General features: G+C 43.3%; 1 protein-coding gene across 3 annotated transcripts in view; it reads right to left on the minus strand.

Annotated features, from left to right (window-relative positions):
• CEP57L1 (centrosomal protein 57 like 1) overlaps nt 1-26,052 on the minus strand; it is a 171,075-nt gene that overhangs the window by 79,662 nt on the left and 65,361 nt on the right. For all 3 annotated transcript variants that reach the window (XM_085611197.1, XM_085611196.1, XM_085611198.1), the window contains exons 8-9: nt 12,084-12,182; nt 2,775-2,852 (exon numbers count right to left, since the gene is read on the minus strand). In XM_085611197.1, the coding sequence (XP_085467323.1) occupies nt 2,775-2,852; nt 12,084-12,182 (177 nt within the window). The remainder of the gene's footprint in view (nt 1-2,774; nt 2,853-12,083; nt 12,183-26,052) is intronic.

A 26,052-nucleotide genomic window follows, 5' to 3' on the forward strand; every position in this document is an offset into this window, starting at 1 on the left:
TCCGGAGTTTCTTCCCTCTACAGAGTCTTAAAAAGCATTAATCACACGTGTTTGGTGTCCTCAGGTTGCTTTTGCTATAAAAAAAAAGAAATGTAATTTGTTCCAGAATCTAAAAAACGTTTGATCACCTTTGTGACATTTAGTCAAACTACAAGTTCTATTAACTGGGGATCAGGTTCACTAATGCCTTACGGTACCTTGTACAAGTCCTTTCACCTTAGATATAGGGGGGCTTATTTACAAGCCCCTTGCGCCGCCGGTGCGTCAATATTTGTGACGTACCAGCGGCACTTTTTGCTGCCCCATATTTACAAGGACATGAAAAGCCACCCTGCTTGGATTTTCCTGTCCTTGTAAATACGGCCCCTTTACACGCACTTTGCGTGAAAGGGGCGTTCCATGGGTGTTGCTGTGGGTGTTCCCACGCAACACCCATGGAACCTGACATTACTAGATTTACGAGAAATCGTAAATCTGGCAATGTGTTTGAATGCTACGTCTCCAATGGGAGGCCCAACGAGGCAAAATTTACTCATTTCTCCTCGTTTTTTCTTCTTTCTATGTGTGCTGCATTCTGTAGCACACATAGAACGAGGAAGTCACCTCGTGACTGTTTATGTGCAGGAAGGTGTACCCTCCTGCACATAAACAATAATCCCCGTGACGCAGGCATCCTTGCACCATGGTGCAAGGGTGCCTGCGTCGGCTCATGGCAACCAATTGTGCGCCAGTGCAGGAGAATGCACATATTGTAAATCTGTTGCTTCCCTGTGCTTTGAAAATGCCGTAGCGTGGTGCAGCCAAAGGGATTGTGGTCCCGCGGTGCAGTCCTTTCTTGTAAATGAGGCCCTTAAGGTAGATTCACCAGTGGGTTTGAAGTCTTCCGAGTGCAAGTTCTGGGTGTTCCTATGATTGAGATCTATGGAGCAGAATTCTGGGCCTCTCCAAATACAGTTATAGTTAGGACCGTGTTTTCATAGGAAATCTGAAAATTCTATTTTGAATAACTTTGTCGCCGGTTGACGAATCCGTGCGAAATTTTCAAAACTAATGAGGCGCTCCGCTCAGCTCCTACCCTGAAAGTCTCGGGGTGATTCGTCAAGCGGGGGCTGAGAAAAAAGGGGGGTCCCAAAACGCGTTTTCCCCATGCATTTTCCCATAGGATCTTTAGTCGAAGGTACAGCCTGAACGGCTGAACAGAATTACTTGAAATTTGGCAAAGAGGTAGTCCTCAGGTCAGGCATGTGCCTTTTGCATATATGGTGTCAATCTGTTCAGTAGTTCCTGAGAAAATTGCATTTAAAAGTACATAAATATCTATAGGCGCGCACCGTGCGCAATTCTGATTGGTGGTTACATGTCAGTCAACATTCGAATCGGTCGAAATCAGGAAGTGTCGGCCGCCATTTTGTGTGTTTGGTGTGTGACAGTGAAAAAGAAAGGTGGAGAACGTGAAAAGGGGGCAGGGTAGAGAGTTCCTGACCCCCTAGCCTTTGTCAGGGGGTCCCTGAAGGACCCCGAAGGGTGAAAAAAACATGTTTTTTCCCCAAAAATTCGCGGGGTGCGTGTGCGCGCACGGTGAAAAACCTGATTTTAAAAAAAATATAACATTTTAAACGAGTCATTCCATATTACAGGATACAGTCAATCTGTAACTATATACATAGGTAGTTTATTGTAAAAAAAAATATATAAAAAATATAATAGATACATAACTTAGCATTTAAAAAAACCGTACAAATTCACTTAAAAAAACTATAGGTTTCACACAGGTTATAGTTAGCTGGACATTTCACTCGTAAAAAACCAATGAAATTCCCCTGTTATAGTTCGTTCAGATAACTATAACTCGCGATTTAAAAAAAAAAAAAAAAAAAAATATAAGTTTTTTCCCTTTGGGGTCCTTCGGTGACCCCCTGACCAAGGCTAGGGGGTCAGGAACTGTCCACTCTGCCCCCTTTTCACGTTCTCCACCTTTTTTTCCCACCCCCTCAGACTGCGAGAGACAAAATGGCGGCCGACACTTCCTGGTTCCGACCGATTCGAATGTTTACCGACATCTAACAACCAATCAGAATTGCGCTCGCGCACGGCAGGGAGCGCGCACAGTGCACGCACGGTGCGCGTGTATAGATATTGATATGCTTTTAAATGCTATTTTCTCAGGAAATACTGAACAGATTTACACCAGACCTGCAAAAGGCACTTCCTTGACCTTATGGCTACCTCTCTGCCAAATTTCACGTAATTCTGTTCAGCGTTCGGGCTGTAGCTGCGACTAAAGGTCCTATGGAAAACTGCATGGGGAAAACTTGTTTTGGGACCCCCCTTTTTCTCGGCCCCCGCTTGACGAATCACCCCGAGACTTTCAGGGTAGGAGCTGAACGGAGCGCCCCATTAGTTTTGAAAATTTCGCGAGGATTCGTCAACCGGCGCCAAAGTTATTCAAAATAGAATTTTGAGATTTCCTATGGAAACTAGGTTGTAACTATAACTATCTACTGGCGACCGCCCATCTTATGTCCATATTTGGTGGGAAGAAGCGGAAGTATCGGGGATATATAATATATATATATATATATATATATACACATATACACACACATACACACAGTCTCTTACTTTCTCTCGTCCATTTTCTCTTTTATATTCTCTCTTTCACATTCTCTCTTGCACTTCAATTCCCACACATCCTCACAGCAAGCAAAGTCCAGTGCGGCCTAGACATGAATGCACTCCATAAGCACCATAAATAAAGAAGTCTGAAAGCCTACCTTTCCAGCTACAAAGGGAAGTTCTCCAGCCTTTGGGTACACCTGCTGCCGTGGAGTCTCCTTCAATTCAGCATTCTTCTAGGAGAGACAGGAAGAGGTTTCATAAGTACTTCTCTAACACCATAGCGCTTTCAGTAGAAGCAGGCAGACTGCAATTAGCACCAGAGACCCCCACCTGATACTCCAGGGCGATACCAGGAGAAAGGAGGTAAAAAGTACCAAGGGCTTCAGAAAACAGATACTCAGACACAAATGCTTAAAGAGTCTGGCTACAATGCCTGACATTATGGTGAAATGCCTTAACAGCTAGGTTACTGAAGAGACATTTCCCTCCTCTGCCCCCCTACATTCCCTCACCCCTGCTGCTGCTTCTAACGGAGTTAATCAACTTCTTGCCTCTATTTCAAGGGTACTCTACTGGTAACAAGAGAAAGATAAAATTACCTTTATGGTAACTCACTCTCAGTCTGTAGACTCTACTACTATCTGCCTGTGTGCACCATGTCCTTCAGTAGCAAATGTCAACTGCTGTCAGTTGAGAACTTTGCATTCCAGTATCAAGTAAGGATGCACGGGCCGTATGTAATATCCATCCACCCAGGCACATATTTGCAGAAGCACCAGTTCCCTCCTTAAAAAAAAAAAAGAGCCAATCTGAATAGTTTTGTTTTTTGAAGTCTGGCTGAGATGCTCGACAAACCGCGCTGATAACAGACAGTCGAAAGATTAGCAGTAATGAATTCGCATTAAAGGTAACTTTCTCCTATGCTCATATTCTGGCTTTTTCCCATGCAAAATGTTGACAGATTCCAAAGCAACTGAGAACGAGAAAGGAAAGAGGAGATGGCTGCATAGGTCACCTAAGCCAAGACATAACCATTTCTTAAAGCTTCCTTTAACTGCCACAGGGAGACCATAAAGAATGTGGACACTGGATGGAGGCTGCACTCCATGAAAAGCGTCAGAATGAGTGATTCATGGCAGTATTTTACTAGGAACGGAGGCCTGAGCATTGCATTCAGCTCATATGATTGTCTCAACAACTTACAAGTAGTAGGTCACCAGAAATCAGATCTCTATTAAGAGAAGCATGATATGTGTTTAACGTCCAGTTTGTGGTGTTGAAAAACATCAGGAGGATAATGAAAGATTGAATTCCAACAGCACTTTCATGAGAAAAGAGAGACCAGTCTTAAAAACACATTCAGTCCCTATGGAAAGGCTCTGAGGTGCAAATGGTTTGCAGCTCACTATTGCATCTGGCTGATGACAAGACAACCAAGAAGGAACTCGCCCATGACAGAAGTTTTATATACTAGCAAACCACTGGTTCTCCCATCTAAACCCTGGGACACTAAAAAGACCAACAACCCAACTGATTGAGTCAAAGATCTCTGCTGATAATACCAGTAAGGTGTGTATAGAAGTGGAAATGTCCTAGTCTACTTTTACTTTCACACCTATGTACCTTGAAGATATACAATGTCAAGATACATGGGAGAAAAGAATAGTAAATCCTTTAAGGACAATGTTATGTTTTCAATAACATTTTACATGTGATCTTACCATCTCCTAGCAACAAGGTTCTACTGCTGGAATCTGGATTGAAGAGTCCAGCAGTGAAGCTTGGCTAAGGAGCGGAGAGGTTGGCCTCTGGGGGTAGTTATGCTGTTTCTTCAATAAAGCTCCTTTCTACTATCAACTGTGTCCTGTATTCCCAAAATTGGCGATGAGGATGGGATGTACAACCATGGACGACATTCACCTTATCTAATGGAGTTTATATCGGAGTGCTACGAATTGTAGTGGATTTCCTTAAAAATATCCTCCTGCATTTACGACCCCCAGTCTGGTCATCGATATACGTGTAGTATATTTCTACATGTGAGGAAGGTTCTGCTACTTGGAAGGGTATCGATTTTAACTAATCTACGATGTACTGATGAGAAGACAGTTGCTGTTCAAAGGTAAACAGTACCAGTACCTTGACATGGGCCAATTGCATCTTAGCAACAACATTTCTGCGAGTAAGCGAGGTTCGAGTGTGGAAGTTCGAGGAGAAGAACTCTGCATTTCGAGTCTGGATGAAGTGAAGCAGCCTATCTAAGAAGACGTCATCATGCATATTGAGGTTGCCATGAAGTGAGTTGCTTGGCAACGAAGCACGCGAAGACATCGCATCTTGGATGAGGACATAAGCACGTGGTTACCTGGCGTGACCTAGAAACGTGTGTGCCGCCATTTTGATTTCTTCGCGTTTATCTCCAGATGATTACAGCGTCATATCGGAAGACCGGAGGAGCGTTTATCCAGCCGGGTGAGCGGGGCTGCTAATCTATCGAGAACACTTGAGAAAGTCCCCGGTGAGTGGATATTCATCTACGCGCGAGGAAGTATTGACTATTTTGTAGATTCAGGAGCAAAATTGCAACGCGTCCATATTGAACTTTGAGACACATTCTTGTGATATTCCAATCTGGGGATTTTACTACTATTGGTAATCTAGACTGTAAGCTTAAATAATTAATTAGTGATGGCTACACAGTCCATTTCCCCTACATTTCTACAAGATCCAGGTCCTCCCTGCATGGAATGGGAAGATTAGAAGGAATCTTTTGTCACATATTTAGAAGCGATTGGTGGTGATGTATTTATTGCTAGGAGGAAATTAGCTATTTTAAAACTTAGTTTAGGTGTGGAAGGAAGAAGAGTTTTAAGCACTTTGCCCAATTTCCAGCCTAGTGTTAGAAATGCTGATGATTCTTCTGATGAGGAAGGGGATGATGTGAATGAAAGTGCCTTATCATTAGCTGATAATTATGGAAAAAAATTAAGTCTAGTTGTAGAAAGGCATACTTTTTTTCACGTTCCCAAAAACAAGGAGAAAAGATTGAGCAATATGTGGCGGCTTTAAGAAGATTAGCAATAACATGCAAGTTTAAAGATTTGAAGGATGAAATTATTAGGGACCAACTTATAAATAGAACCAACAATAAGAAAATCCAAGAAAAATTATTAGACTTGAAAGATCCTTCTTTAGACAAGTCAATTGAAATTGCTAGACGCATCGAAAATACTTCACAATATGCAAAAGAATTAGCTGAAAATAACACAAAAACTGAGGTAGATCCTAGTAAAGTGTGTGTATTGAGTTCGAACACCAAGAAGGTTATTAAGACAGATAGTGAAGATAAAGATTTTGTAAAAAAACAAGACAATTATAAAAAATCTTGTTATAGATGCGGTAGCAATAGACATAATGCTGATGCTGTTCATTGTCCAGCTGCTAAGAGGAGTTGTTATAAATGCAGGAGGATTTGTCATTTTTCAAGAGAGTGTAAATCGAATGAATTTCTCAAACAAAAGAAATCTGTAAATACTATAGATAATTCTATGGTAATGCATTTGATGATGTGCAGGTAGAGAATGATTTTGACATAGAAGTAATGGTTCTTGGAGATGCCAATTCTCTGCATGACGATCCTTCAGAAGCATATGATCCTCCCAAGTATATGATAACTATCAATAGTAACGTTGTACAGATGTGGGCAGACTCTTGTTCCCCTTTTACTTTGATAGTTAAGCTGAAATGGCAAGAATTGGGGTCCGTTAAGTTGATTCCAACTAATGTTGAACCACAAGGATAGTGCGATATGGGATATTTCAACACAAATGTGCAGTTTAAAACACGAAAAACTATAGAAAAAATATATGTGCTAGAGACTGGAAAATCTTTGTTGGGGTGGAAAGAACAGAAACATTTGGGCATTATCCTCAATCCAAATCATCTGTCACAAGTGTTGTTGACAGATATACCCAACAACAACAAATGGGTTAAGGATTTTCCCAACTTATTTAAAGAAGAATTAGGATGTCTTAAGGGAATTGCACAACAGATTATATTAAGGAAAGATGCTAACCCGAAGGTACACAAAGTACGTAATGTTCCTATGGCTCTGAGAGGAAAGTTGAAATATGAGCTACAGAGATTATGCAAGGAGAAAATAATAAAACCTATAGAAGCTTCTGATTGGTTAAGTCCAATTGTTATCGCACACAAACCTAATGGCAAAATCCGCATGTGTTTGGACTTAAGAGACTTGAATGAGTGCATTTGGGTTGATAGGTATCCTTTACCTCGCATAAATGAAATGTTATCTAGTGTTACTGGTGGAAAATATTTTACTACTTTAGACTTGTCGAGTGCCTACCACCAGGTAAGCTTACTGTCTGAATCGAAGCACTCAACATCCTTCATCACACCTGAAGAGGCATTTCAATTCATCAGAATGCCATTTGGTCTATCCTCAGCATCTGCTGTGTTTCATAGAATTATGCAGAAAATTTTGAATGATATGAGGAACGTATTAGTATTCCAAGATGACCTCTTAATATGGGCTAAGGATGAAAATGACCATGATGATATTTTGAGAAAAGTACTTACTAGACTGGAAGCTGCTGGTCTTACTATTAGTTTGTTAAAGTGTAAATGTTGTCACTTAGAAGTAAATTTAGGACACACGTTGTCTTACAATGGTATCAAACAAAGCTAAATTTAGTAGAAGACCTGGAAAAAGCCCCAGCACCACATGATATAGATCAGTTAAGATCGTTTCTCGGTTTAGCCGAGTATCATGCGAAATTTGTGCATCATTTTTCGGAAATAGTACATCCATTGCAATAACTTATGAAGAAAGGTGTCATTTTTTAATGGTGAAGGGAGTGCTAATCAGCATTTGAAGCTGTAAAGAAGGCTGTAGCTACTCCTACTGCTTTAAAGTTGTTTGATCCTCAAGACAAGTCCATAATTATAACAGTTGCAAGTGATTATGGTCTAGGACCTGTACTGATGCAAGAGCGTGATGGCAAGGAGAAAGTTATTGCTTTCGCATCACATACTTTAAAAGGTGCTGAGATGTCATATTGCACTATTGAAAAGGAAGCACTAGCTTGTTGGCGGGGAGTACAACATTTCCCTGTTTATGTTTGGGGTACGATATTTGAACTTTGTACGGATCACAGGCCATTGATTGACATTCACTACTGCAGGTGCGAGTAGGGCTACCCCACGCATTGCAAAGTGGATATATCGTTTACAAGAATTTGCTTTTGATCTGAATTATGTACCTGGAGTGAAAAACGTGACTGCGGATTGTTTGTCTCGTTTACCTGTGAAAGATAAAATGGAAAATATCAGTTAAGATTAAGATTGGATGATAGCAAACATTGAGGACGTGTGTCAAGCTATAAGTGAAGATGAGTGGAAGGAGTCTATTTATGCTGATCCTATTTTGGTGAAAGTAATCAAACTTTTGCCTGCGTCATAGATGGAAGCTTGACAATGAGACTTCAATGTATAAAAACGTATGGGAATAGTTGTCAGTTGTAAATGGTGTAGTAAGAAGGTGTGACAAACTAGTTGTTCCTGAACCATTGAGGTTTAAGTTGAAGGAATTGTTACATGAAGGTCATGGAGGAATGTCTGCGGTCAAAAGAAAAGCCAGAATGGATTTTTGGTGGCCGAATATGGATGGAGATATAGAGAGGTTTGTAGAAAATGCACATCTTGTACGTGTAGCAATAAATCACATGTATTGAGAGATTCTCCTATAACACCTATGAGATTTCCTGAAAAGGCATGGGAAAGACTAGCTATCGGTATATGTGGGCCGTTTGAAGGTTTAGGAGCATCTGAGAAGTACGCTTTAGTAATGATTGATTATTACTCAAAGTGGCCAGAAGTCTGATTTGTCAGTGAAATCAAGACCAGCAATGCCATTGCATTCTGTGAAGAGGTTTTTAGGAGGGAAGGTTGTCCTGCTGAAATTATAACAGATAATGGTCCGCAGTTCATTTCGCTAGAATTTAGTGATTTTCTCAAGAAGTGGGGTATCAAACATTTGAGAACTCCGGTTTATCATCCTGGGGGAAATGGTCTAGTTGAGCGCTTCAACAGAGTTTAAGGAGAGAATGTTCAATTGGCCAGATCGATGAATATGTGTAGGAGATCACAAGTCAGAAATATGTTATGGAACTACAGAACCACCCCACACTCCGACAGGAGAAACTCCTTTTTGTCTCCTTAAAGGGGGGGTTCCGTGTACAGTAGCTGTACCAGCATGGATGGGTAGGAGTGGCAAGAAAGATGTAAAGGAAGAAGATGTACGTTCCAAAGTTGCAAAATATCAAGATTCTTATCAACTAAGACATAATAGCAAGATTAGGAAAGGTAAAAGAGCAGTTACTGAAGGTGAGTTTGTGAGACTGTGTTCTGGTAACATAGTGAAGAAAGGGAATTCTAAGTTATCTGAACCAAAGAAGATCATAAAAGTTGAGGGTAATGCAATCAAGATATCAGATGGCAAATGGTGGAACACTTTTAGAGCTGTCAAATGCAATGATGCTGAAGTAAGGCATTGGTTACAAAAAAAATGTTGGTGATGTTGACAGTTCCACTGATGTCTGTAGATGAGTTCCTAGTGAACGCCGTAAAATGAGACCAAAGAAATTGCAAGATTATATGTGTGATTTATATTTGCTTTTATTAATATTTTTTTTATTATTTATTTATATCTAATTGCATGACTAATAAGGTTTTTGTTTTCCTTTGAAGAGGAGATGAGTTAGGTTTTCAATTACATTTTACATGTGATCTTACCATATGCTAGCAACAAGGTTCTACTGCTGGAATCTGGATTGAAGAGTCCAGCAGTGAAGCTTGGCCGAGGAGCTGAGAGGTTGGGCTCTGGGGGTCGTTGCGCTGTTTCTTCAATAAAGCTCCTTTCTACTATCAACTGTGTCCTGTATTCCCAAAAGACAATACGACAGAAGTCGATATTCTGCGCTCAATATTATTTCAGGTCCATATCCTGCACTCAATTTTGTGATAAAAAGTAAAAAAGGGGAGGAAGCGAGACCCACACCAGACGAGGATAAGGTAGAGTCAGTGGGATAATTGAGCACCCCGAGCTTCCTCTCACTTCTTCAGAGGTCTCTCAGAATTGGAGGAATCCAAGGAGACATAAAAAAATACCCCCTTCCAATCCAACATCAGGCCACCTCCCATTGTTCAGAAGCCCCCACCATCCAAAAGAGGGCAGTGATCTCACTTTGTGATTAGGTGAATGATAAGTCTATGAGAACGTCTGCTCTTGTGTTATTGATCTCACAGTATTAGAAGCTAGTAAGAGAGTGCCCCATTGCAAGGCCCATTTCCATGATGCCACTGGGTGATACCTTGTTACCTCACAAAGAAGAGTTCCGTAGTACAATCTGGATGAATGACCACCACTTTGAATTTCAGCACTGCTAGGATGGTTTCTGGCATGAAGAAAGTAGCCTCCGTCACCCTCAAGAATATGTACAAGCAGGTCTGATAAGACAGTGATGCCCACAACACCCCCTCCACACACACACACACTTAAAAGAGTTAGTGGAGACCACCAAAAGTGATCATGGTAGGGAGAAGAGACATCCTACTGATTACTTTGGATCACATGCCAACAATCACAAGACTGAAACTGGAGATGGTCATACTGGCATGTGTTCCGACTGGTTGTCCTTAAGCTGGTCCCAATGTTCCAACACATGGATCTGCACAACCTACAAGTGGAATGTTATAGTGAGTACCCACTATTATTGAAAATGCCTGCAACGCTTGAAGCCCCTGGAATCACCAGATTGTCACTGTTCGATATGTCTACAAGTAACCCCCAGTTTGTAAAACTGATACCTTCTTTATAGGAATGAATTATTTCACCAGGAAGAACCATAATTTCTCTAATTAAGTGATTGGCTGGTACCAAGCAGGGCTAAGGAGGAAATTTGTTAAGAACCCAACACAGTACAGGGTTGCGAGTACTGGAGAAAGACCAGACTCTACTTCCTCTTTTGACACTGCAAATGTGGCAACTGTTTAGGTGCAGAAAACTAGATTTTATGGCTACATCAGAAACTCCACCATGAAGGTCAAGATAGTGCCAAAGACAGCAGAGGCAGCAATAAAACAGAATGGCAGGGGCCTGTATTAATCGTGTTGGCTCGCCCTCAAGGTTGAGCACAGCCTGTTCTGGGCAGCTGCCAGCACATGCCTCAAACTCGGCATCTTGGACTTTTAGAGAAAGCTTAACTTGTTTAGGTCCTAAACATCTGAGATACAACAGATTTCTACACCTTTTAACTGTTCAGGGAAATAATTGGGGGAATTCTCCTGCCTCGTATATATAAAGAAATGAGTTACCCAAGAGTGTCCAGATGAGTATTACCGATCCCTAGATAGGCTACAGGCCCTTCTCAGCATTTTTGAAGTGAGGGAGCAGGTCTGTTCCTCTATCTGAAGTGCTTCGTATGGCTGATAGTTTCATGAGGAAAAGGAGGCTCAAGCCAGGGTCTTGGAAAGAAAGTCCTTCCAGACTTGAGAGACTAGAAAGCCTTTGCTGGTGGAAATAGAGAGATAGGCATAGGCAGTAGATCGTAGGTGGCACTCCACGTTATATCCGTGACTGTGCTGGTCTTGTGCGGTCGATGGACATCACCAGCAGAGGGAATGGGCAGACCCTTCCCTTCACATGGGAGCGCTTTGAATTTCTCCTGTGCAAGAGCGGACAGCAGCTATACTGGGTGCGATAGTGAAATAACAAACAGTGCTAACAAGTAATTAAACATTAGAAATGCTACGGAAAAATAAAATCTTGCTTTAATATGCTGCCTGCAAATGAGACAATTTATAATAAACTTTCAAGGAAAATTACAAGCAGCAAATGATGGTAATAAAAATGGATAACAGAGAATGGCAACTATCACAGTTTGAAAGGTCACAAAGAAGAGTAATTGCAACAACAAGGTGATGGATGGAATGCTTGAATTAATCTCAGACACTGATAATCGCTCGGGCCGCATTCCGGACCATTGCAATTTGCCCACCATGCCAATCGAGACAAAGTGCAGTCTTATGCAAATCAGTAGCAACCCTGCTCATCATGGGAGCAGTCCATCCCACACTGTCCAATGAGGCAATTTGCCCACCATGCCAATCGAGACAAAGTGCGGTCTTATGCAAATCAGTAGCAACCCTGCTCATCATGGGAGCAGTCCATCCCACACTGTCCAATGAGGCCCCTCTACAGAAGGGACCACAAGCAAACCCAGACCGGTTTTGCCCTGCTCGGGGCCTCTCAGTAGGGAGGGGCTTGAGTCTCATGGCACAGGGAGCAAACATGGTACCAACATCTGAACATACCCATCGCATTTAGGGCAAAACACCAATGTGAACAGCAGCACAAAGTTATCTTTCATTTCAAATGCGGGTACCTTGGCAGGACACTTCTTCTTGGCTTTTTTCTTTGGTCCACTCTTGGAGGAAGCTGGTGTAGGTATCAAGAGTCTGTTGATTTCAAGTCCGGTCTCGAGCTGATATTAACAGAAATACTACTTAGTTTCACAATTTACCATTGAAATGTAACATTTAAATAACAAATCCAATTTAGATATAACCAAAACATGAACAAGGACGCAACACCATACAGAACTTATTAGTCATTTAAAATATTAAACACAGAGGGACTCGTGAGATCAGCCTGTCAATAAAGACACTGAAAAGACATCAAGTAGTCTGGTACTTCCAGGTGGAGAAAACATGCAGGGCAAGTTAAACAAGAGACCAGGTGCATGAGGGACAACCAGAGTTCAGACTTAAGCAATGACAAAAGATTATGAAACAGCTGGTTTAGTCATCCTAAGTAGGTTTTATTACTGGGCAACAAAATTAGTATTATGGAATCTAGTTTTGCCAAACTAACGAAACCAACATCAAAGGTGCCTTCTCCCTGAACAATGCGAGTGAAGGGTTTCTGGAGGCTGATACGTCAGTCAAGATGACGATTAGAATTCATTTTGGGGAGGAGCATGGTGATTCAGCTAGTAATGCCTATAGAGAACTCTTGGCCACGTGCTTCTTCCCACTGATTTGACCCCTCTAGGACCCTGTCCTCTGGGCAGACAGCGCGAAGGTGCAGGCTGGGGACCTTTTGCAGCAGATGTGTTGTCTTGACCAGGACAAGAGCTGCTTGCTCCTTCTCAAGATTACGGAAAGCTCCCTCCTTTACGAGTCGAGACTAATGCACACCTAGTCTCTGGCACGCCATTCATGCTTGTGACATACTCTGGATCCAATCCTAGTGCTGCGCCCCTGTCTGACGTTGCGGAGTGAGACCTAGGCCATAACTAGACTATCCCAGCATAAAAGTCGCAGAGCACTCTGGTAGCCAGGCCTTTAAAGCCTGAGGCGACTGTGCAGTGACCTCACCGTGCAAGCTGATTCTTGTGGTACCAAGCAGGAGAATGCTCCATCCGGAGCCCTGCTCACCGGTTACCTGAAGTCTGTGCCCATTTGCTGCATTCCTTCTAGACAGCAGCCACAGCCAACACTGTGGTGATGTTCAACCCAATACACAATGTAAATTCCTAGGGCAACGTCAAAAATAAATATCACACAGAATAATAAATAACAGTTCTGATATAGGGAGAGACAAAGCCAAACATGTATATATTTAAAAAAAAAAAAACTGCAAAAATATTTTTTATTGATAGTCATATATTCAATGTTCCATCATTAAAACTAAAAAAAACCACAAACACACCACATCTATCTCATCATTCATACACAACAGTCTTAATGTATACAGCACAGGTGTGTTCATCATCTGGTACATGATTAGAAATGTTTTTATATTATCATGATATTTATTTAAACATTTTCTATAGACGGGCCTTATATGCAGGCTTTATAGTTAAAAGGTATGCATCTGTCCTAGAGTGGCTGCAAGATCCCGGATGGTTTCTACGCGCGTTTTGGCATGAAAAGCCACAGCAGATACAGGCACTGTCATCTAGTGCAGAGTTTGTTTATCCAGATGTTTGGCAGAAAACAGGCGTCTTATTTAAAAAAGGGACATGGCCTGATGTTCATTTAAGTAGTCATAAAACGCTTGAATGATGATTCTTCAATGATTTTTGTGTAGGGCTTGGTAGCAAGTCACTTAAAAGCTCCCATTATTGCTGTTGCTCTAAGATTTTTAAAGGTTGTTGGACAATAGCTGCAACTTCAAATTGCTCGTGATCACCTCTTTCTTTGTTGCCTTTTACAATAAACCAACTGTTAATCTTTGAAGTCCCAGATACCAGGAAAACTTGAATTTTTTCCACCCAAATTGTAGGTCCCAAGTTTTTTCACAAAGAAATGATTTTTGATCGGATATTTACTTAATTGGTCCAGTGGTCTCTGAAAGTCTATGGGAGTTTGATTGATCACCACAAGAACTGCTGCACACAGTACAATAATGTGAAAATCCAGAATAGTGCAGAGAAAATCTTAAGGCGGCTTAGCTATTGATATCAATATAATCCATGGGCCCATCCAACTAGCTTCTTTTAACTGAGCTAAGAACCCTTCAAGAAAAGGAAAACGCGAATTCAGGGAGGATGTAAACTAGTAACACTAACAGACCAAGATCATTCAGGCCTTGCAGACACATAGCCGGAGGCAGATTTACCTCGAGAGCAGACAAATCCATTTATAGAAACACACTAGCTTTAGAGTGATGTAAATATTTTTTGTCTCATCGTTCATCTTTTGGTCAATTACATTTCCTTTCATCCTTTTTGGTTCGACTTCCTTTTGAACAACCACCCTCAGAGGCTACCCGCTAAACGTGTTTGGAGTCCAACACACCCAGCAATCTCCTTGGTTCCCTGGAATTTATCAGTTTCTCTTGGACCACCTGCTTAAATGCTTTAGTTGAAATAGGCTTCATGAATTACCTTTTATGCTGTGAATTTATAGCTCGCATCTGCACTTCACTTAACCTGTGACCCACATTATGTTTCTGATTAATTATTAGATAAAATGTCTGAGATAAAAGCTGTGTGCTTACTAGGGATTGAGGAGGCTGTTTTAGTTATTTCTTGAACAGCAGAATCTGTCCTACTCATTATTTTTAGATTAATTTGATGTTAAAGTTGTTTATCGCATCTGTTCTTCAAAGGAGCAAATACCGATACAGATTTTCCTGTAGGGTACCTTCATAAACGCAAAATATTACAAATAGAGAACATTGTGTGCCTCAGGAGTATGTTCACTAGCTATGCTGACCCCAATTACATTATTAGATAGTCTGTGTTTGCATCCACTAATCTGAATCCCAAGGATGAAGTTGAAAACTCATTAAATGAATATTTGTTAGGAGGGGCATATTGATGGTAAAAGGCTAAACTGAGGGTTACATTTTTTCTTCCCAGTGTTGGGGTAGGGAGTTGGGGGAGGGGCTGTGCGTGTGTGGCAGTATCCACTCTGTAGTTATAGATAGGGCTACCAGAGAAGGGAATAGCTCAGACTTTTCACCATTAATAAATTTGCGCCCATTTGACTAATCTCCACAAATATTTTTCCTTTATTGCTGGTGGATGATGCAAAGTTTCACTGTAAATGGTCAAAAGGGTGCAAAGATAAAAGGGGGGTCCCAAAACAAGTTTTGCTACCAATGCATTTTCCGTAGACTTTTGTATTGTACGTACCATGCAAACGGCTCAACTAATTCTTTTGGGTACTACAGGCATGTATTTTTTCAGTTACAAAGTATTTTAACTTGGTCACATTGGTTATTGAAGTATGGTCATGAAATTTAGCTGTTATTTCACTGTATTTCGCAGAAGTACTGCAGTACATAGCAATGGCCAGTCATTAGGTGATTGACTGACGGCCTTTGCAAAAGTTAAAAAGGCAGCCACGTTGTTTTATGGTACAGTTTGACTGTGTTCTGCCTTCAGATCTAGTTAAGTATTAGATTTTATATTTTCCCTTACCTATTCCCACTTTAGTAAAGTGGTACTAGGTAGGGAAAAATATTTATGTTTCTACATATTATTTTTTATAGAAAGTACAGAGTGCTGTGGCACGAAAAAGTAAATATATATTTTAAGAACACGGTTAAATGCACTATATTTGACAAATATTGTGAACTAAATTGTATTTTCTATTTTTTACATGGCGTTGAAATATGCATAGTACTCCTTAGACTACTGTCAATATAGATAGAAAATTATAAATACATTTGTTTACCCATTACCACTTTAATAAAGTAGCAACCAGAAGTGAATATTTAAACCCCAATACTTACCTATATCCAAGACCCTAACTTGAAACACAGAAAAACACAGAACGCAGCAAAAATGTGATACAAAGTACATGGCTGCCTTTTACCTTTGCTAAACATAACCATTAGGCACTCACATACTGGCTGCTCATCGGCATGTACCTCAAGCTGACAGCAGCACAATACTTACGACTTTAACACTACTTCCACTATTCACACACACTACCAAAAATTACCATTTACATCTCATAATGTATATTACTGCCACATTACATCCACATCCGTTCACACACACTTCATGCTACGTTGCTTTAAAGTAACACTCCACGTCACCCCTCGCTATTACACTCTATGTCACTCCACTAAACACTACTAATCCACTGTACGCCAGTCCAAACACCTCTATGCTATTATACTCTACGCAACTTTATCCTACGACACTCCAGTCTATGCCACTCCACTGTGCACCCATCCACGCTACTCCACGGCATGCACCTTCACTCGGCACTACACGCTTTTGTACTCTATGCCACTTCAGTGTACACCACTGCACGTCACAGCACTATATTCCACTTCACGAAAATCCAGTGTACGCTATTATACTGTAAAACACTACATTCTATGCCACTCCACTCTATTATATTATGAGTCACTACATGGCACGCCACTAAACTCAACGTTAATTTTCATCACATCACTCCAGTGTATGCTACTCCAGTATATGCCACTACACTCTAAGCCACTACACCCCACTGTACGCTATATGCCGCCACTCCACGCTATTAGACTTTATGCCACTACACTGTACCTCACTCCAAGCCACTCCACTATACTATACTATACACCACTCAATGTTATTCCACTGTATGCCAGTCCACCCTACGCCACTGCACGACTCCACTGTACGCTATTTCACTGTACGACACTCCAGCCTATGCCACTCCACTGTACGCCAATCTACTCTAAACTATTGCACTGCATTGAACACCACAGTACGCTCCGGTCATACATGCCACTCTAGTCTACCCCACTTCACTCTACACCACTCCATTTTTTTTTTTAAGCCTCTCCAATCTGTGCCGCGATTCCACTCTCCCTAGTCGAATCTACGCTATTTCACGGTACACCACTCTATGCTAGTACAGTCAAAACCCTGCACTGTACAACACTTCACTATAGGCTATTTCACTCATCTCTATTCTATTCTATTGTGCTGTATGGAACTACACCGTACCTCACTCCACTGTGTGCCATTCCACTATATGCCATTGCATGCTATTACAGTCGACCACGCAACACACTTTGCTACTACACTCTACTCTACGCCACTCCACTCTACTGTACCACACTTTACTTACTGACAATCCACGACATAAAACTGTACAACTTTGATTTTTTTTAATAAAATAAAATTGAAATAAAATTTTTAAAAACCTTAAAAGTTTGTTGGGAAAACTTTATTCTTTCTAAACAAACAAAAACCTAAACTACACAAACATTAGAATTTCTACATTTATAACTTACATTTAGAATTTATGCAAAACACCTTCAAATTACTGTAGGCCGTGCTCCTCTGTGCAAAGTCTTGTCGCCTGACTCGCCACAGTACATTAACTAAATGCAAGTTATAACTAGGACTTTAGAATTTTTAATGTTTCTATAGTTCAAGTTTGGTTCGTATAGTAAGAATAAATAACCTTTCTGCCCCCCCCCCCCCCATCTATAACAACCTTTCAATCTTTCTTTTAATTGCAAAAAAATAAAATAAATTATATTATATATTATATTATAGATTTATTTTTTTGGGTAACCTGCCCACATGCTTTTTTCACTCCCTTCTTCGAGGTGGACCTGTGCCACTAATTGTTTTATAATTAGGTTTTTTTTTTTTAATTTTTTTTTTAAATGAGGGCACGGCAGCTGCTCAGTGATACTGGGCATCTTTCATCCTTTTTTGGAGCTTGCGCAGTTTGTTTTATTTTTTTAACTTTCAATATACAGTTCTAATAGGTCTGGCTGCTGTGTAAATCAAAGCTGGATGTTATGCATTAATAAAGATGCGCACTCATCCATAGAGGCACTCTTGCACCATGATGCATGTATCACACCGAACATACACAGCACCCATTTTGGAATTGGGTTGCTTTAATTAACAAAAATCAATTGCAAAAATCACTGGCGATGAATGTACATCCTTCATGCGTTTGCATGTAAATGGCTATAAAAAAGCAGTAATGGAAAAGCTCTGGGAAAAGCAGAGCCAACATCTGTCGTTTAGAAAAAAGGCCTGCTGTCTTTAATAGTGCTTGTTCTGGATGACATGTGCGTTTCTACTTTCAACTGTATTACGCTGCAGAGCGCGCTTTTTAATATTTTCAAAATGTTGAAAATAATCAATAAAATCTGAGAAAAATTAACAGTACGCAATTGGCGTAAAACAGTACAAAACGATCAGAGCTCAATTAACGTTGGCGAGCACTAGCGAGGCAAAAACTTCATGAAGCGGAGCAGAGTTTTTTGGAACTCTGCACACTGCGCGGAGTGGGAAAAACTCCACGAGCGGAGTGGAATTTCATGCCCAGGCCTACCATTTTGTCAGACAAAGGAGGATGTTAACAGCAGGCACAGGCTAAGCAAGGCAGGGACACTTGATTTAATTATTGTGTTGGACGCTATGCTAGTTGGGTAGACAACCTACCAAAGCCATCGCTGTGCATATTCAGGTTTTTGAGCTTCCTAGCATGGGGGAAATACTCAAGCAAGGCACTATAACTGTTGTAGGAAGTACGTCACAGAGTGTTTCATTCAAGGTTTTTTGTTTAACATTAGTATACAAATCAGTTTTTCAAATACTGCATGTGATTTTTTTTTTTACCAGATTGCACGTTTTCCTGACATGATGTGTAGGTGGTACACACATACTTAAACCTCCCCTACTAGTGAGTATCTATATAGGAATAGGTAATAACAGTACTCACTGAACATCCAGATGATGTACAATGAAGAATGCTTCATTACCGACATTGTTGCCTGCGATAACCTAGGACTTTAATTTTCATCATAGGACAGTTTACAATCATCTTGCAAGGAGAGACACAGAAGATGGATGTTTGTTAGGGGAGTGTACAGAAATGGGACCCAACAAAAGAGTGGCAAAAGTTTGTTAATTTGTTTGGGGAAGTAATCCGAGGCTAGTCGGTAAATATCCCTTTGACCCTTCATCTATCTGTGTTATTTTGTTAGGGGAGTGTCACAGTCCATGGTAATAGGTTGTTCAGCCAAAAACTTGGCACTAGTCATTCACACTCATGTTTGCATGCTACGATAGGATCCATGGCCAAATGGAATATGCACTGACACCAGATCTACACCCACAAACGGAGTGTTGCTAAAATGTAACATAAGCAGAGAAGGGGAGGCATAAAAATAATATTTTGCATTTTAAAAGGCCGCTATCCGTGTCTACATAAGTGGTGGAGCCTCTGTAACTCAGAGACATGTTGCAATATGATTGCTGTGTTTGCAATGCTACATAGCATTGCCATGTGCAGGGGCTTGCCACGAGAACAAATGGAAAATGATTCTAGTGAGGAAGAAAGTTTCCTTCCCCACCTCTGTAATACATCTAGACTTGACACTGTATGTTCCACTGAGGGAAGCATGCGAAGATCAGAAAAAACAGAAATTACTTTGGATTTAAAATACTCGCTTTTTGGTATGAACAAAAAATTTAAAAAACTATTTTTGCAATGAAGTATGAAAAAAAAATCTGTCATAGGTATTTGTCTTCATATTTTAAAATGAAGAGCATCAATGTCCGAGAATGCATGAAATGGGATTTTAGAAAAAAATATCAATGTGTTATTACATAACTCCTACTGTGTTTATTTATTTTTTACAGCCCTACCACCAGTTGCCTTGGTCATAGGCAACTGTTTTACCCCCACCTTGTACTTTGCCACTCCTGCTCCCGTTAAGCGGACCAGTAATACACTCTTGCACTGACACTTACACAAGACCCTTCCTCACTCTTAGGCAGTAGTAGCCTGGCTCAAATTCCTGCATTAGAGGTTTTTAATTCTTCTAAACCACTAGTGATCTTGCTAGGTCCCCATTTTGACAAGTGAAGTGCCTGTATATTTAAAGAGAATCTACACATGGCAGCGGTACTCGCAGCTAAACGCTCTGCAAAGCCAAATGCCTGAAGACAACTGTCAGGGTGACGTGGCCATCATACCTGTGCTTTCGCTTCTGCTGCCATTCCTCAATGTAATGTTTCCACCTCATCAAATTCAAAGCCATTCTGTAGTTTTTCATAATTCCCCCACTATTCGGGTTAGTTCAGTGGTAACATGCTGTGCCTGCCCCATTTGAGAATAAGCAACAGAGATGGATATTATGGAGGCGGTGACTTAGGGGCAGGAAGCAAGAAACGCGTTACTTACCTGTAACAGCGGTTATCCAGTATTGGTGTCTTTCATAGATTCACATGCCTGAATCATTCCCCGTCGTCGAGACGGGAGCCTCCGGTACATAAAAAAGTAATGTCCTATAGACATACATAGAGAGAGAAAAAAAATAGGCCTAAGGGCCTCCCCTTAGTAGCCTATCCTAGTCCTTATGTAAAAAGGACCAAACTCTTAGAGCCAGCCAATCAGCTGTCGCCTCCCTCTAGAACCTTCCTGGCAGGAGCCTCAGTCCCTCAGATTTTCGTACGCACCAAGCTAGGTAGGCGTAATATAGTTAGAGAGAGACGTGAGTCCTTCCAGGGGAGGCGGGAGGGTTGCATGTGAATCTATGAAAGACACCAATACTGGATAACCGCTGTTACAGGTAAGTAACCCGTTTCTTATCCAGTATTAGGGGTGTCTTTCATAGATTCACATGCCTGAATCAGAGTAGTTAGCAATACATTATGCACATTTGTGATGTAACATGCCATATAGTTATTTTAGATAATACACATATTACCATATCAGTTTGAAACATTGGCATACATCAAAACAGTATATCAGCAAAAGATGTGCATACCAGGATGGCGGGATGTTGGAAGGCTCACCTCACTGGAATAGATGGCGAAGCACCGCCTGGCCCACTGCCGCATCCTTCATAAGTTCAGCATCTAGGCAGTAGTGTCTGGAGAAGGTGTGCGGTGACTTCCATGTCGCCGCTCTACAGATGTCCAAAATCGGCACTCCAGCGAACAGCGCTGCTGATGTGGACATCGCTCTGGTGGAGTGCGCTTCCACCCTGTCTCTTAAAGGCCGTCCGGCCCCGTCATGGCAGAATGCTATCGCTGAGGAGATCCACCGTGAGATGCTCTGTTTTGTTAGAGGCATACCCAACCTTGGCCTACTGTAGGCCACAAATAGCTGAGATGACTTCCTGAAGCTCTTTGTTTTGTCTATGTAAAACTTAAGACACCTTTTGAGGTCCAGAGAGTGGAGCGTCCTTTCTGCTGCCGTGGTAGGGTTTGCAAAGAAGGAACGTAGAACCACCGGCTCGTTGAGGTGAAAGTCTGAAGGTACTTTCGGTATGAACTTGGGATTTGTCCTCAGCACCACCCTGTCCTGTTTGAACTGCATGAAGGGTTCCTGAATGGAGAGAGCTTGTAGCTCGCTGACTCTCCTGGCAGATGTTAGAGCGAGCAGCAGAGCCGTTTTCCATGAGATGTACTTGATGGAAGCTCGATGAATGGGCTCAAACAGGTGCTTCATGAGTTGGTTAAGGACCAAGTTGAGGTGCCACGTCGGTGGGACCCGTCTAGGTCTTGGGAAGGACCTATATAGTCCCTTGAGGAACTGTTTGATAAGCCTACTGGACCAGAGAGACGGGCCTTTGTAAGTCCTGGTAAAACGTGAAATGGCCGCCAGATGCACCTTTATGGATGCATGCGCCAATCCCGACTGTGCCAAGTGTAGTAGATATGGCAATATCTGTTCAGGTGTGATATGGAGTGGTCTCAGGCCTTTCTCTAAACACCATACGCAGAAGCGTTCCCATTTGAGAGAGTAGGTTTTGTTGGTACTGTCCGCCCTCGCTTTTGCCAGCACCTCCCTGCAGTCCTGCGGGATGTTTAAATGACAGAACTCTCTGTGCTCAGGAGCCAGGCCGATAACCTGAGCGATTGCAGGTTCGGGAATTGCACCTGCCCGTTGGACATAGTCAGCAGGTTCGGGTGCTGTTTCAGACGAATCGGTGTCCTGATGGAGAGGCGATGAAGGTCCGAGAACCAGTGCTGCCTCGGCCAGAACGGGGCAATTAGGATGAGGGTACAAGGCTCCGCCTTCATCTTCCTGAGGACCCTGGAAATAATCGGGAACGGCGGAAAAGCGTACGCAAATACGCTGAACTAGCCTATGGAAAAGGCATTTCCGAGTGACCTTGGTTGGGGATGCCAACTTGCGTAGTTTGGGCATTTGGCGTTCTCCCTGGTGGCAAACAGGTCGATTCCTGGGACTCCCCATTCTGAGAATACGTGCGTTAGCGTATTCTCGTCGAGCTCCCATTCGTGGGAGAGGGATTTCTGTCTGCTTAGGGCGTCTGCAATGGTGTTGTCCTTGCCCGGGACATAGTCCGCTCTGAGAGTGATCCCATGGAGAACAAGCCAGTTCCAGATCTTTTGCGATTCGCGTGATAGAGTGAGCGAACGCGTTCCTCCCCGTTTGTTTAGATAGTGCATCGTCGTGGTGTTGTCCGTTCTGACGAGCACCTGGGAGTTCTGGATGCGTGGTAAAAAGGCTTGCAGCGCTAGATACACAGCCCTCAACTCCAGAAGATTGATATGGAGATGTTGCTCCTGATCTAACCATTTGCCACTTACTCGGAGGTCCTGAAGGACAGCTCCCCAGCCCGCCAGAGATGCATCGGTGGTGATCACCAGTGGCACTGCTGGAAGCAGGAACGGCAGTCCCATAGACAGATTCCTGTAATCTTTCCACCATTCGAGGCTCTTGGATATTCGCGGTGTTATCCTCACAATGTCTTCGAACGAACCCGTACTCTGAGTCCATTGGTTCGTGAGGGCTTCTTGCAATGGACGCATCCGAAGCCTGCAGTGAGGGATGAGGAGTATACAAGAAGACATCATTCCTAGGAGTGATTTGAAGGTGCGAACTCTTAGGGACTTCCTTGATGCCACCGCCGTGGCCAGAGATATTATCTTGTTTTTTCTTTCTTCTGAAGGAAATGCCCTCGCGCATTCCGTATTCAAGGTCGCCCCGAGCAAGGTGATGCTTCTTGTTGGGGACATATAGGATTTCTGAAGATTGAGAGTCAATCCTAGATGTTGGAAAAGATTGGTACAGGCGTTGGAGGATTTGGTTGCGCCTGCAGCTATGGGTGCCTTTACCAGCCAGTCGTCGAGGTAGGGGAAGACTTGGTGACCCATTTGACGCAGGAAAGCTGCCACAGGAGAAAGGCACTTGGTGAAAATCCGCGGAGCGGATTTGAGGCCAAACGGCAGGACCTTGAATTGGTAGTGCTGTCCTGCCACCTCGAAACGTAGAAACTTTCTGTGCCCCCTGAGTATCGGGATGTGATAGTAGGCATCCTGAAGATCCAAGGATGTCATGAAATCTCCTTTCTCTAGAATGCCTAGTATTTCTTGGAGCGTCACCATCCTGAACGACTGACTCTTCAGGAAAGAGTTGAGTGCCCTGAGATCTAGAATGGGCCTCCACTTCTTTTCTTTCTTGCGTATGAGAAAGAAGCGGGAATAGAATCCTTTCTCCCTCTGAGCCGATGGAACCCGCTCGATCGCTCCTTTCTTCAACATCTCCGATATTTCCCGGAGTAGCAGTCGCAGATGTTTGTGTGGGAACCTGCGGGGAGGGGTTGCAGGTGGGATGGTGGTAAATTCTAGGGCATGGCTGAATCTTAGTAGTTGGAGTACCCAGCGATCCGTGGTGATGAGGCGCCAATTTTCCAGGAAATGGGTCAATTTTCCTCCAATCTTTGATGAGGGAGATAGTAGCTGGACTGGCTGGAGTAACTGGTCACTGGCGTCCGCCGGTGCCCCTCTTCTGGTTCTTACCCCTGAAGTTAGATCTTCCATAAGAAGACTGCCGACCCTGTTGCTGCTTCTGCTGGTACTGGGTCTTATTCTAGAAGGAATACGAGGACCTATTCTGGTAGGATCCTCTGTAGGAGGACTGGCCTCTAGATTTGTTGCCCCGAAAGGACTGATTCCTTGCCTGCAAGGTTCCAAGCGCTCTAGCCGTGTCAGTGTCCTTCTTGATAGCTTGGAGCGCCTTGTCAATTTTATCTCCGAAAAGATGTCCGTCGAAGGGCATGTCCAGCACCTTCGTCTGCACTTCCTGCCTGAACGATGTTGCCTTCAGCCATCCCTGCCGGTGCAGGACTGCAGCCCCAGCCAGTTGACGAAAGCCTGTCATGGCCACATCTATGGCACAATCAATGATCTCGGCCGCCGAGGTTTGGCCCTCAGAAAGTAGTGCCTTGACCTCCTCCTGAACTGCGCTTGGCAGCTCCGCTAAATATGGGGCTATATCCTTCCAAAGTTGGCGGTTATAACGCACCAACAGGGCTATGGAGTTGGCCACCTTGATGGTCATTGCCGAAGTGGTCGAAAACCTTTTGCCAATTGTGTCCAATTTTCTGCCCTCCTTGTCTGGTGGGGCTGACAGAGGAGAGGAAGGGTTACGAGAATTCTTCTGGGCCGCTTGGGTCACGACCGAATCCGGTTTTGGGTGTCCATTTAAGGCAAGCTGGCGCCGTGGATGGAGCCTTGTACTTTTTATCCAGGCGTGGAACAACCGCAGGTACGGAAGCCGGCGTCAGCATTAGTTTCTTTCCCTGATCCCAGAGAAAGTCAATAATTGGGATTGACTTCGTCGTCTGCTCCTTGAAGTCATGCAAGAAGCACTCAGTCTCCGTCGATTCCATGACCATATGAAACCGCGTCGCTGCTCGTTCAACTATCTTATGAAAACCGCCAATATCCACAGGCGGTGAATCAGCTTGGCGCGGTTGTGGGGAAGCTGGGGAGGATGCCACATACTCCTCCTCCTCATCCTGGTCCGTCTGGTCTTCCTGGACCTCCCCCTCTTCCATCTCCTCAGCCTCCTCATCCGATGACTCTATCACCTGAGGTGGCAGTTTCTCGTGGCAGACCTGAGAAGCTGGTCGTAATTGCTTTGGGGCTGTCGTTGGTGGATTTGCAGTAGGCACTGGGCCCCCTGTGTCCAGTGCTGGCGACTCCGGGAAACGTTGCTTGTAGTCCCGGATAAGGTATTTGAGGTCGTTAACAATCGACAGGGGAAGGCATACCATCGGGGTGACCTCCGTGCGAACCTGTTCCCGGACGGGGCGTTCCTGCCCGCTCATCTCCTCCTGTTCCTCGTCCGTGCTCTGACATTTGACGTACAGCTCAGAAGGGGAAGTAGCCTGATCAAAGAGCTCTTCTTCCGACTCCTCACTCTGAAGAATCTCCATAGGCAAATTGGTTTGCACCTTACTTGGAGACGTTGTTTCCGGTGTAATCTGTGTTCTGGTCAGTTTGCCAGATCCAGAACCCTGTACAGGAACCCCTGCTGTCTTCCGTGCTGTTGGTAACGGTGGTAGGGCCATAGACGACATTCCTACTAGTTCGGATTTCTGCCCTGGCTCAGAAATACCCATGGACGACGACGACGTTCCCGTCGACGATACCGTCGTCGACGGCATGGCCTTCGCCGACGGTGGCCCCGTCGACGCCCTCGTCGTCGACGCCCTCGTCGTCGACGCCCTCGTCGTCGTCGCCCTCATCGTCGTCGCCCTCATCGTCGTCGCCCTCATCGTCGTCGCCCTCATCGTCGTCGCCCTCATCGTCGTCGCCCTCATCGTCGTCGACTCTTCCGTCGACGGGGGGCTCCTCAGACGATGTCGTCGTCGACGGGACAATCTTCGTCGTCGACGATGACTTAGCCGTCGACGACGGTTTTAGCAGTATAACAGACGAAATAGGTGTACCTGCTGACGACGATGAAGGGGTGGTCGTCGTCGACGAGAAGACTGACGACGCTGTCGTTGTGGACACAGTTGTCGTCGCTGTGGAGACATGACCTGGTGCCCTTTTTTGCACTGAGGAAGGTGTCGCAATTTTGCTGGCCGACAGGGTAGTCTTCTTA

Source organism: Triturus cristatus, chromosome 6, assembly GCF_964204655.1.
Source record: "Triturus cristatus chromosome 6, aTriCri1.1, whole genome shotgun sequence".
Classification (NCBI taxonomy): domain Eukaryota; kingdom Metazoa; phylum Chordata; class Amphibia; order Caudata; family Salamandridae; genus Triturus; species Triturus cristatus.